This window comes from Corvus cornix, chromosome Z, assembly GCF_000738735.6.
Source record: "Corvus cornix cornix isolate S_Up_H32 chromosome Z, ASM73873v5, whole genome shotgun sequence".
Lineage (NCBI taxonomy): Eukaryota > Metazoa > Chordata > Aves > Passeriformes > Corvidae > Corvus > Corvus cornix.
This window is the reverse complement of record NC_046357.1, coordinates 24058757-24071323: the sequence shown is the minus strand read 5'-3', so window position 1 is coordinate 24071323 and position 12567 is coordinate 24058757. Positions and strand designations below refer to the sequence as shown.

Genomic DNA, 12567 nt, shown 5'->3' with positions numbered 1-12567 from the left:
CTTCTTCAGACCATTTATAAATGTGCAGAACAGTACGGGTCTGGCACCACACTGGTGAGTTACTGGCTTAGTGAAGACAGACTGTTACTCTGCTACCATGTGTTTCTTTCCTTGTAATCAGTTATTCTTAAACAACCCTCCCTCTTATTCCACAGCTGCCTAGTTTATTTGAAAGTCTTTGATCAGAAATTTTGCCAAAAAGCTTTTGGAAATCCATGTAGACTGGATCACCTTTATCTCCATTTGTGTTTGGCCTCTTCCAAGAACTCCACAAAGTTTTTGAGTCCAAAATTCTCATTACAAAAACACTGGTGACTTTTATCAGAAAGGTCAAGAAGTTCCACAGTGTCCCTTCTTAGACTCTTCACTAACTGCTCAGTACACATATTGAGCTTATGGAACGATGTTTCCCTCGACATGTCAGAACCTTTTATTGATTACAGCATTAGCTCCCAGTATTCAGGTATAATTTTGGCAAGAGATGACACACTTCTGTTAATAATTCACCTATTTTGTCTTAGTTTTTTCATAACTCCTCAGTGAATACCAGCTGGGCCTGTTGGGGAAGATGAAACAGGAAAGCCTTATAAATATGATTGCCTGACAAAAGATTTTGGGAATATGAAAACTATAAGCGACATCGAAATGAAAGCCACCTTTGAATTACCAAGTCTTAGTTACTGAACAACTGGAAAACAATGGTATGGCCGACTGAAGGTAATCCCCTCTTGATTGAACAATACCCTCTGCTTGCAGGCAGGTCCAAGGGTCAGAGCAGACCCTACTAGCTCAGCAGAAGGGGTCCAAAGAGTAGTTTTTAGAAGTTAAGATGTAACACTCTATGGTAATATAAGAACTCTTATAGGCTGTATGTAAATGCTATAGGATTTGTATCTTGTATTAGATTGGTTAGTGACAATTAGAATATTCAGTACAGAAGATGATTTATTGTATTGTAACCAGGACTTCAGACACTCTTACTACACTCTCTCTCACTACTACTTCTTCATTCTCATTCCTCTCTCATTCTCTCTCTCTCTCTACTTACCCGCTTACTCTCTTGCTCTCCTGGGCCTGCTCCGAGCTGAGTCTGGCAGCTCTAAGCAGTGCCCCTGTACCCACGCCCTTTGCAATAAACCGCATGTTCCAAGATCTGACTTCAGAGATCTCTCGTCTCCGTCCGTCCCGACTGTCCGACCCACCCCAAAGCTCCCACCAGTCTGGCGCCCAACGTGATTGCCGAACCACACCAAAGCACCTGCAGTCTGGCGCCCAACGTGATTGAAGGCTCGGTTCAGCTTTTTCCATCTGTGGGAGACTTCTCCATGGACGGTAACTAAAAGACCAGTTATAGCCACCTAGAACGTGTCGTGAGCACGGCATACCGTTGCTGTGCATCGTAAAAGCCGGAGCTCTATAATTCTGCCGAGGCAGCCCTTGAGCACAGGGATTACCTGGAGCTCTTGGAGGGAATTGCCTGGCAGTCCTCGAGCACAGGCGGCCACTGCTGCGCAGCGGCTCCCTGGAGCTCTTTGAGGAAGTTTGCCGTGGCACCCCTCGAGCACGGACACGCTGCTAAGCAGTGCCGACCGGAGCTCTAAGGAGGGACCCTGTCGTGCGCCCCAAGCACAGGTGAGTAGTGCTCAGCACCGCCCGCACTGGAGCTCAGTGTGGACCCACCCGTGAGGTCCTGAGCACGGAAAGCTGTTGCCAAGCGACGCCTAAAACCGGAGCTCTGAGAAAGGACCCAAAAGCAGCGTCCTGAGTGCCAAGTGGAGTGCCTGGCCAGCCCCCCACGACGGACCTCTGACTAACGACACTGCTCCTGCGACATCATCTAAGTGAGTATCATACTGGTCTAATAATGGGACAAACTCACTCTGCCCATGACAGAGATCTCTATAAGCAACTTAAGCATTTACTAAGCTCTGGTTCAAGACAATTACCTAAACAGGAGCTAAAAAACCTCTTAGAATGGACTCTGATTAATTTCCCAAATGCTGACCGTTCAGCAGTCTACACCAGAGACTTTTGGGATTCAGTGGGAATCAAATTATTTAATGCCATATCATGCTGGGACAAGAGTACCGCAGAACTCATCCTGGCTTGTGCAGCGTTAATGGAACTATTCGCTGCGCCCCCCCCCACCGCCGTGCAGCTCCGCCCCGCCCCCTCGCCCGCCACCGCCTCAATCGGCCGTGCCTGTGTCACGGAGCGGGTCCCCCGTGGCCCCACCGTCTCCTCGCCTGCTACCACCGAGATCGGCTGCGCCACTCCCGAGCTCTGCCATGCCACTCCCGAGCTCTGCCGCGCCATCACCGCCCCCGCCGGGCCCCATCCCCGCGCCGCAGCCGCCCCCACCGGGGTCCCCCGACACCGCGCAGCCGTATCCCTCCGCCGCCCCGCCGTATCCCTCCGCGCAGCGCAGCCTCGCCTCACAAGCCACGAGCAGGGAGGGAACGGGGAGCAATGATGCAGCTCCAGTGGCAGGGGAGACGGAGAGCCCCTCTGCCGGAGCTGATGCTTTAAATCTAACACAAGTAAACCCTGAAAAGCAGCCAGATTTGTTTGCAATGAGCCCCAGAGTCCCGCCAGCGAGCGATGGGGATCTTGCAACCCAGAAAGAGAAAACGAGTTCCAAGAGTTTGTCAGTGCTACCTTCTGAATCAAAAAATCCTCCAAAGTGCTCAGATTATTCTCAATTAACAGATTGGCATGAAATAAGACTCCAAATCTATAAAGATGAAAGTCTTAATCTATTAGCTAAGCCTGTGATAGCTAGCCAACAGCCTGACAGTCCTAAAACGTGGGCTCCCATCCCCACTCTCGAAATTAAAGAACTAAAAAGGGCTGTAAGATACAGTGGCATTTGCTCACCGTATCTTAAACAACTGCTAAAAAGTACTCTAAAAGGAACACATCAAACTTTAAAACGCATTTTAAGTCAACAGAAAGGGGGAAAAGCCCAGGCTACACCTCAAAGAAGGTTGAATAAAGCCTTGTATGTTTATAATTTCTTGAACAGCTCTGCAGAAGAGCCTGATCCCCCCATTTTCAGACATTTCTTAAACAACAAAAAAGCAAAACTGAAAGAGCACCCCCCAGTTTTAATTAAGAATCTAGAATCAGGAAAAATAGAAAGACCATATGATCTTATAATGTGGGGAAAGGGATTTGCATGTCTCTCCACAGGTGAAGGAACCAAGTGGATTCCAGCAAAGAACGTGAAGCTGTACCACACATCAAAGCCCGCTGTCGGTTCCACTCCAGCCAGTGACCCCGCGAGTGGAAGCTGAGAAGCCATCACCCAAATGTGAACTAGGCAGAACCACTGAGAGAAGATTGTCTGCCAGAAACGGCTCAAGAAAAGAATGGAGTTTTAGTATTATTTGTGTAGATGCATGTTGCTTTTATTCTTATGTTTTAGTTTTTGTAGTGAAGCTTTACCTGTAAATCAACCAAAGACAAATGTCTGAGTTGCTTTTAGCCAAGTCCTCAGGCTCCGACACCATCTGTTTATCCAACAAAAGCCCTGACAAACCTTTCTCAACTTATTGAGTGCCTTTCCCAGAAGGTTTTGGTAATGTTACTTTTAATAAATATTGGCCATATGATAATCATCACATTTCTCCAACTCCCAGCCATAGACACCAAACTTACATTGATTATCTTTTATTAGCACATGGGCATGGCTGTGAAGATTTTGAAGGATTATGCTGTATGAACTTATCCGATCATTCTGTTTCTATTCACAAACAGTTACAAAACCTAAGGGACCTAGCTAACCAAATTACAACAGATTACCCGTCTTGGCTTGGCTAGACAGTTTGATGGTTGGAGCTTTGCACCCTGGCTAAGGGAACTCTGTAAAATAGGCTTGATTATTCTAGTAGTAATAATTATAGTTTTAGTAGCAGTACCTTGTATACTTCAGTGTGTGCAAAAAATAACGAGTAGGACTGTGTCTAATATCTTAGTTGTTCATCAGAATGGGGGAGATGTTGGGGAAGATGAAACAGGAAAGCCTTATAAATATGATTGCCTGACAAAAGATTTTGGGAATATGAAAACTATAAGCGACATCGAAATGAAAGCCACCTTTGAATTACCAAGTCTTAGTTACTGAACAACTGGAAAACAATGGTATGGCCGACTGAAGGTAATCCCCTCTTGATTGAACAATACCCTCTGCTTGCAGGCAGGTCCAAGGGTCAGAGCAGACCCTACTAGCTCAGCAGAAGGGGTCCAAAGAGTAGTTTTTAGAAGTTAAGATGTAACACTCTATGGTAATATAAGAACTCTTATAGGCTGTATGTAAATGCTATAGGATTTGTATCTTGTATTAGATTGGTTAGTGACAATTAGAATATTCAGTACAGAAGATGATTTATTGTATTGTAACCAGGTCTTCAGACACTCTTACTACACTCTCTCTCACTACTACTTCTTCATTCTCATTCCTCTCTCATTCTCTCTCTCTCTCTACTTACCCGCTTACTCTCTTGCTCTCCTGGGCCTGCTCCGAGCTGAGTCTGGCAGCTCTAAGCAGTGCCCCTGTACCCACGCCCTTTGCAATAAACCGCATGTTCCAAGATCTGACTTCAGAGATCTCTCGTCTACGCCTGGTCCAGACTGAACCCCAGAGCCCCCGCATGGGCCCATCAAGTTTAACATTTTATCTGACTGTGGTATGATGACTGAAGATATTTGGCACATTTTGTTGATGTGTAGCTGCCCTGGGAATGAAGCATCATAATGCCTACCTACAATACTGCCATTTGGGACCCAAGTTTTGTTACAGATGCATTTGATCTGACATAGGCTCTTGGAACAGGGTTAATAAATAGCATCACTCTTAAATACAGCATAAACACAGTAGTCATAGTCATTTTGATTCAACAACAGCCAGGAGAGTATGTATTACCTGCATGTTTTGTCTCAGGAGTGATAACCTTCTTTAGGTTTGCAGGTAAACATTCTCCAGGCACTGTTTGCTAGCAGGACCAGTACAACAGGCTGACTACATAGTCAGCTCTCTGTCATCCAGGACAAAGGAGGTGGAGATGCTTCAGATAATGAAAAAAAGACTAGTGATTGTAAGGGATGCATGGAATGCTGTGCAGAGATACTGCACAGATGTGACAACTCCCGTGAATCCATAAAGACTCACCAATCCAGTGCTAGCTTTTGTGACTTAGACTTTTCAGTCATTGAAGGGTGTCCGCAACCAGCTCCCCGGTGGTCTGGCCAGCTCTTTGGAGGCCAGGAAAAGAGAGAAATGCCTATTTGCATGAACATGGAGATAGGTAGGTTCATAGCTGCACTGGAGTTTATAAACTACCTGGGACTGACAGAGTTAGTCAGCGCAGTGGTACCAAGGTCTACCTGGTGTTATCTGTGACTAAATACTGTCAGAGCCAAGCTCCAGTGTTTATGCCTCAATATAGATGCAGCATTCCAAATGAAGAGATAGCTTGTGTGTCCACTCCCATCTCTCTGGGTACCCTGCTTTCCTGTCATATAGCTGTTGAATGCTACATGCAACTTGTGTCAGTGTGGTGCTCACCTACTATGTAGTACTCACGTAGTGCTAAAACCAGAGCTTAAGAGTGTCCACAGGAGAGAACCAGTGCAATCTCTGATCGCTAGAGCCCTAATGTAACTGTAACCTGAGACTGCACCTTTGCTTGTAGTACTTGCTACACATGGTGTCCATGGGATTATTATGCGTGTTGTAAAGCAGAGTCCTGCTGCTAAGATTAGGTCTGCATTTGGAGGTCTGCTTGTCAACAACATGGTCTGCAGTTAGCACACATGGAATAAGCCTCAATCCTTTGTTTCAAAAATGTTAATAATGTGCAGTAAAGAGCATTAATGAGCACTTGTATAATGAAGCAAGGCAACGAAATGTGGGAGGAGAAGAAAAGCCTAAATTTGACCAGTCTACATATGGAACTTGAGAGAAATGCCCTGGTAACAACTCTCAGCTCTATCAGTAGGTCACCTCCAGGTATTACAGCTCCCATGACTTGACAGTTAGTGCAGAGAGCTCTGTGGAAAAAATGGGCAGGAAGGATGTCTGTATTTTATGGCAGTTCTAAAAGTCAATGTATAGTAATTCTTAAGGCTGGCATGATTTTAATTGCCAAGCATGCATCAAGTGGCAAGTGCTCTATCTGAGAACAAGCATGAGTGGCATGAGTGGATATCTCCGTTGCAGTTATCACCTACATTTCATTCAGCAACTGCACTCCAGCTTTGTGCCTCACCTTCAGGAAGCAAACTGCTGGAACTGAGAGTTCAGTATGTTTGAGACTGAAGTGCTGTTTATTGATAATACCCTTTTCCCTCCCTCCCCCAGTTTATAGCACTTACCAGCTCTCAGCTGCTGGGAGGAAGTAATGTGTAACAGTGTAGCAGTGCAGAACACCATCAGTATTCATGCTTTCTCCAGAGAGTCTGAGTTCAGGATGGTATGTACTCATGGCGTTATGATTTAGCAGCTGCGTCCATGCTTCCCCAGCTGAATGACTGCAATAGGGACTGCTCTATCACATAATCCTGTGGACTGCAGCCAAGTGGAGAGGTAGAGCTCGTTTGCCTGGAGCCTGTGTCTGTATATCTAAGCACTTGGGAAAGAGGAGTAATTTAAGTTGGTAAAACAAAGGATACACTGCTTCTTTGGAGAGGCTAACCCATTGAATAAGAGGAAGTGAATGAAATAATTAACTTGAAGAACATGAATTAAAAGATGAGGTATGATGGGTAGAAGGAGTTTCCTTAATGTCCTGAATAGTGTCCTGTGTCATGCATTTACAAAGCCAGGGGGATATAAAGAAAACACAAGAAGCAGTCCATCAGTTGACTGTGTCAGCTCGGGAGGAACACCACACTGTGGTGCTCCCTGGATTTAGGTGGCAGTGACTCAGGACTAGCACATACTTTCAGATTGACGCAACATGACCCCTTGACATTTCAACTTCAAATCCCAGTCTGGCAAACCTGTCTGGCTTTCTGTGAGTGGATGAACTGAACAACATGGTTCAGAGTGTAACAGTATCTAGGACAACCCCTTAGCACTAATTCTAAGTGCTAAGGACATGTTGGAGGCAAGGGATGCCGTATCCCATTCAAATGAAGTCGCCTGCTTTTGTTTGAAGTCGCTAATGTGTCTCCATTAATTTCAGGAGCACAGCTGGAAATGCTGGGGGTGGCTTGTATTGTGGTGATATTTGGGAGCTGAGGTAAAGTGTGCTATTGCTGTGAAGAGTGATTTGATGGTGAAATGAAATGCTGAAAGGAAGTTATGGAGCTGTTCTGTTATAATTTATGAGACTGTGTTGTGTGTATTAGGCTGGTTGCCTGGAAGCTCCCTGTGTCACTATGACTGGTTAAATAGGCAGAGTCGTGATATACTACAACAATAGCCAGTAAGATGATACTCAGTAAATGTCTGAGTGGCTACCAGACCCTAGGTGAGCAGACAAGACTGAGGACCCTTGCTACACTCCCAGCAAGCATGGCATTTTCGTTAGCAGGGTCAGCAATGGAGATGACAAAGGAACTCTCTAAAGGTGATGGCTAGTGCACTGCTTGTCCAGGGTCTGTATGGTCTGATGTCTCTGAAGAATGCAGGTGGCTTAGTCCAGGTTTGCTCCTGAAGGATATAGAGTTTGCTCCAGCATCAGCCAAAAGTCAGCCCACAGTGAACTCTGTGTAATCAAATTCTGCAGCAGGAACCAAGAAGGGTGCTGAGGAAGAGATGGCAAGAGAGAGGGGAGAGAGAGAGTCCACCCCAGCTACCTTCACTTTGGTAACTCTGCTATAGCAGGGCATGGGCAGGTGGATAGAGAAGGTTCTGTCTCTAGGATACGGGGTAGCACAGAGTGGAGATAACTCTTCCAGGCATGGGGAAATGGCAGTGCCTGACTTTGCTGCTAAGGTCGTGGCTTCCACTGCTTACACCTCAAATCAAGATAGCAGGTCTTTAGAAAGGAGAGATGTCAGCAGCCCTGTTGTTTCAAGAGCCTTTTATCTTTCGTGTGTGGTTTAAGTTTAAACAATAGTATGAACACCAACCCTAGAGTCACTGCTGGTTGTAGCACTCAAAGACACTGAACCAAAACCTGTCAGATGTGATGGGGAAGAGCCGGGCTCTGCAGGGCATTGTGGCTTGAGGACCAATCTGCGTTCTTGTTCAGGTAACGGCGTCACTCTAGTGTGCATGTGGCACACATCCTATGCCAGCTGATGCACAGTTTCTCTCAGCATGAGTTCATGGTACCTTTTGCTGGGACATTCATTTCTTCTTCAAAGTGAGAGCTCCTCACAGTTGTAATTGAGAGTGGACTCAAGACACACAACTCTGTTTCACTATCTAAGCATCCTACATGAGTATGGCAGACACATGCAGAAGGCAGTTCATCATGCCTAGCAGCCTTCTTCCTTCCTCCAGAGCACCCCACTTCACCATGAGGAGCTGAAGCTGCTGCACTTGAAGTCAGAGATGCAAGCTCCTTGGTTCTCAGTGTTTCCGTGGAGTAGAGGGCCCACCTTGAAATTCATGCCCACACCATTGCATATCAGCCTCCTAGGCTTCAGGAGACTTGCAGGGTTGGGAAACAGTGCCCGGACAAGGCACACGGCATGGTGCAGGACCATGGCTTCTCAGCGAAGGGGGAAGAGGTACATGTCACAAGCCAACCAAGCTGTCAACCCAAGCCCAGGGAGGTCAGTGGTATTCAAGAACTAGATGAGAGCTCTGATCATCAGCTGGGGAAAGAATTTTTACATACAGCATCATCTGAATCATTCTGAATATCTGCAAAAAAGAGCTGATTCTGCGATTAAAGGCCTCCCTCTTCTGCTTCTAACTGCTACTGCACATTCTCTTTAACAAACACTCAAGCGTGAAAGAATCCTGTTTCTTTGTGTTGCACTTTATTTTGTAATTCCCCATTTCAAAACACACATTCATATCTGTTGTAAGAGAAGAAGAAGGACTTAACAGGTGATATTAAATATCCTTGCTAGGTTGGGATGAGGGGAGAAGATTTCTGGGGAGATATGGGGCTCCTGGAGTGTAACTTTTGAAGCAGAATATTCTCACAATACCTTTCAGTCTCCTTTGGTTTTTTTCTTGGATTTAAACCACTGCTGAAAGCAAATCTTCAAAGCATAAGCATATCTGAGCAAGAAGAGGTTGTGCTGTCTAGGTCTTGTAATCCCTAGATTTCTGGAATTTTATGACATGCAGAAATTTGTCAGTGATAGCTGATTTTTGTCTTTATTTCCAGAGCATCTGAGCCCATGTGAAGCTTTCTATTGTGGAAATGTTGCTTCACCTGCAACTTCTACCTGTAACTTAATGCATATTTACCATGGCCACTGTAGTTACAAATAACTTTGTGCTGCTGAGGGTGGTGGCTGAGGCTGCTTCACAAAAGTGAACTCCAGAAAAAAATGTACTTCTTTAGTAAGGAGTCAATCTTTGAGCAAAAGCAGAGCCTTATATGTACTGGTTTTTACCAGCCTTTCATCTTCCTCAGTGAGGAATTGTAATACTCTTGCAAGATGCTGCAAGTCCTCTTCTCTCTGATACCATAGGCAGAACTTAGGCTGGGATGCATTTCTTGAGCTGCAACCCATGATGTCAGGTGAGTCAGGAACAACTGAGAGTGTTGGACCTGTCCCATTAGTGGGATTGCATCATTAGATGAAATGAGAGCATCTGTCTTTCATTTTACTTCAGACTTCTCTTGACCATGACCTGATGCATGAAGAGTGGGAATGCCTGGACTCAGTTACCTGAAAAAAAAAAATCTACATACTTCTTTATGTCATTTAGGAACTTTCCACAGATCAGCAACATCTGTAATTTTGGTTGTTGGAAAATTCTATGAGTGCATAATTTTACATAGATAACCTGCAGAATAAAAGACTGTTACTCTTTCTTCAATGACCACTGGAAGATATAATGTGTGTAATTAATAAAGGTACATAATTAGAGGGCTGTACAGTTAAGGCAGAAGTCAGTACTGATATACTACTAGTTTCTGCCTCACTTCTGCCAGAGTATGACTCCAAGGAGTGTTAACAGCCTCAAGTATTTGAGAGATTGCTTCTTTCTTTCTGAAAATAAGGATACTTTCACTTTTGTTCCAACTCAACACAATGGAAAGAAGATAGTAGCATGAACTTGCTCCTGCAAACTCACAGCCTCTTATATCTGCCAATTACCCCAAGAAACCAGACTATTCTAGAAAAAGAGAACAAGTAGGGAGGTGATATCATCAAGCTTTTTAATTCAGGGATGGTAGTCTTTGTATCATCAAAAGTATATCTAAAACCTCATTTAACACCAGTCTCTGCGTATGGTCAGAGCATTGTCTTGCTTTCACTGGAAATAACAGAGTGACAATGAACTTCAAAACAACCTTAAACTATGGCAAAAAGAGTTAGTTTGGAAAAGATTCCCATACAGGTAAAATCTAACATCACTCTAAAATCACTGCAAAAAAGGCAAAAAAAAATACTTGCAAGGGAAGTAAAAGCAAAAATTAAAAATGTTGCACATATATCAGTCACAGACATTCTCCTTTTCACAGATCAGGGACTTTGGTATTTTCAAATATCTGAAAAACTAACAGAAATTCATATGATTCTGGTTATGAAGAATTTCTTTTCACAGATGTATGCCTCTTAGAAGGTACAATATAATGTTATTAAACTCTCAGGATAACAGATGTGGAGAGCTTACTGCAATCACAGAGTTTGAATGCAACCTGTACGATGTCCTGTGGTTAAGAAAGAGTTTAAACACTGTTACGTCACTCTTTGAAGTAAAGAGAAGACACATTGATAAAAGGTGCAATACTTTTCAGCATGGCAGGAAGGAGATGAGGAGGAGGCTGTGAATGTAACTCAAGGTTTTTCAAGGCTTTGTTATAGAGGTGTTGCTGCCGGTTCCGAGCTTCCCCTCCCCCCTCCCAAAGACATGTGCTCGGAGCTCCTTTGTTCCAAGCGCGGGCAAAGCCAAATGTAACTCAGACTCTTCAGCAGGGTCTGATTGGCCGCTCACCCCGGGTCCCCCCAGTCCTCCCCTTTCCCCTTCTCCTAATAAAGATGCTCGAGGGAAGGGAAACGCCCTCTCGCAGCTCAGCTACCTTCCTGTGAACATCTCTGGTCGTCTGTCTCATTTGAAGGCTTCTAACTGCAGGGAATTGAGCGAGCAGGGAGCTATATTTCTCCCTCTTTGCTTCTGCTGATGGTATTTGTTCTGCAGCTGATTCAGGTACCGATTTTAGAGCTACTAAAGTGCTAGATCGCCTGTGCTACCTCTCAAGGCTGCTCGAGGCTTTCTAAGGCATTGAAATACAAGCGCTAGCCGGTAAAAAGCTGAAAAGATACCTTCCACATAGAGGTACTTGGGAAGTGGAGCAAGACCAATAAAACATCCTTTCAGATGGCAACAGAGCAGTGGATTTGTGGATGATTGTTCTGTTTTCTACAGCAGACATGATGGCTATTTATAGTGGGACATAGTGTACATTTCAGTGTAATTGCTTTTAGGCTTTCTATCCTTCAAAACTTTTACTCACCCATTTTAACTCACTTTGGTGATTTTATTTCAGTTTATTTCCAAATTTTGATGACATATTTTAACCATGATGTGTATTGGTTGAGTAATAGTTCTGCAATCACCTGTGTTTGTTTCGTCTCTTCCAACATCTGTGTCTTTGGTTTTATGCACTGAAGGTGTTTGCTGAAACCAGTTCCGTTTACACTAATTTTGTGTATTTAATGTAGTAGATTTGAAAATGTGCTAACTGATCACCCACAAAAAACAGGCTTCCTGTAGCAGGATGATGGGAAACGATACTCAACCTTGTAAGGGAAACTCATGCTGCAGAGTGAGATGTGATGAGGGCTGCTAGACCCGGGGGAGAACCGTTACAAATGCAGGGGCTGAAAGGCTTCAAGTGTTATTCATGGGAGATGCAGAAGCAAGGATAAAAGCAGCAAGGAGAAGTGAAACACAGGGATCAGAACAGCAGTACCCAGCAAGTGCTGGCAAAGGCTGGAGAATGTGTTTGTGCTATTTGCAGGGACACACAACTGCAAGTGCATTCTCTGTCACCATGCTGGGCTTCTACCAACCTCTCAGCGCCAGACATGCCAGCTGACACAGGACTGTGGTAAGAGATTTGCAGTGTGTGACCAGGGTGTGAGCCAGGAGAACAGGAAGCCCAGGGGCCATCACAATGTTTGACATGAAGGAACTCCCTGACTGGCCAGGTATGGCTTGCATGAGGTACGGCTTGCATGAGGTACCTGCCAGGGCTTTGTGAGCCAGAGCTCCTGCTACTGCCCTGCAAAGGGAGGGATGGAGGCACAACAGAACGGGTGGTGCATCTTGCTGATACACTTGAGTATATCTACACAGAACAGTGCATTATCAATTTTTCCTCCAAATGGAGAGAAAACATGCAGCCCTACATTCTAAGGAGCAAAGAGGAAATGATGCCTGTTGACTTTCTCTGTTACTTCCACCATCTCAGCTGTTCT

The 12567-nt window shown here is 44.8% G+C and overlaps 1 protein-coding gene across 3 annotated transcripts; it reads left to right on the top strand.

Moving 5' to 3' along the window:
- Nucleotides 1-675: 675 nt before the first annotated feature.
- LOC120411464 (protein VASP homolog) lies at nt 676-4073 on the top strand. 3 transcript variants are annotated; one of them, XM_039566468.1, is made up of 2 exons: nt 676-717; nt 1152-4073. In XM_039566468.1, the coding sequence occupies exon 2, from the start codon at nt 2289-2291 to the stop codon at nt 3294-3296; it is 1008 nt and encodes a 335-aa protein (XP_039422402.1). In that variant the 5' UTR covers nt 676-717; nt 1152-2288; the 3' UTR covers nt 3297-4073. The 3 variants fall into 3 exon arrangements, with proteins under 3 accessions (XP_039422402.1, XP_039422404.1, XP_039422403.1); XM_039566470.1 differs by lacking the exon at nt 676-717 and having other exon boundaries at nt 1113-1332; nt 1633-4073; XM_039566469.1 differs by lacking the exon at nt 676-717 and having other exon boundaries at nt 1113-1332; nt 1628-4073.
- Nucleotides 4074-12567: the final 8494 nt, after the last annotated feature.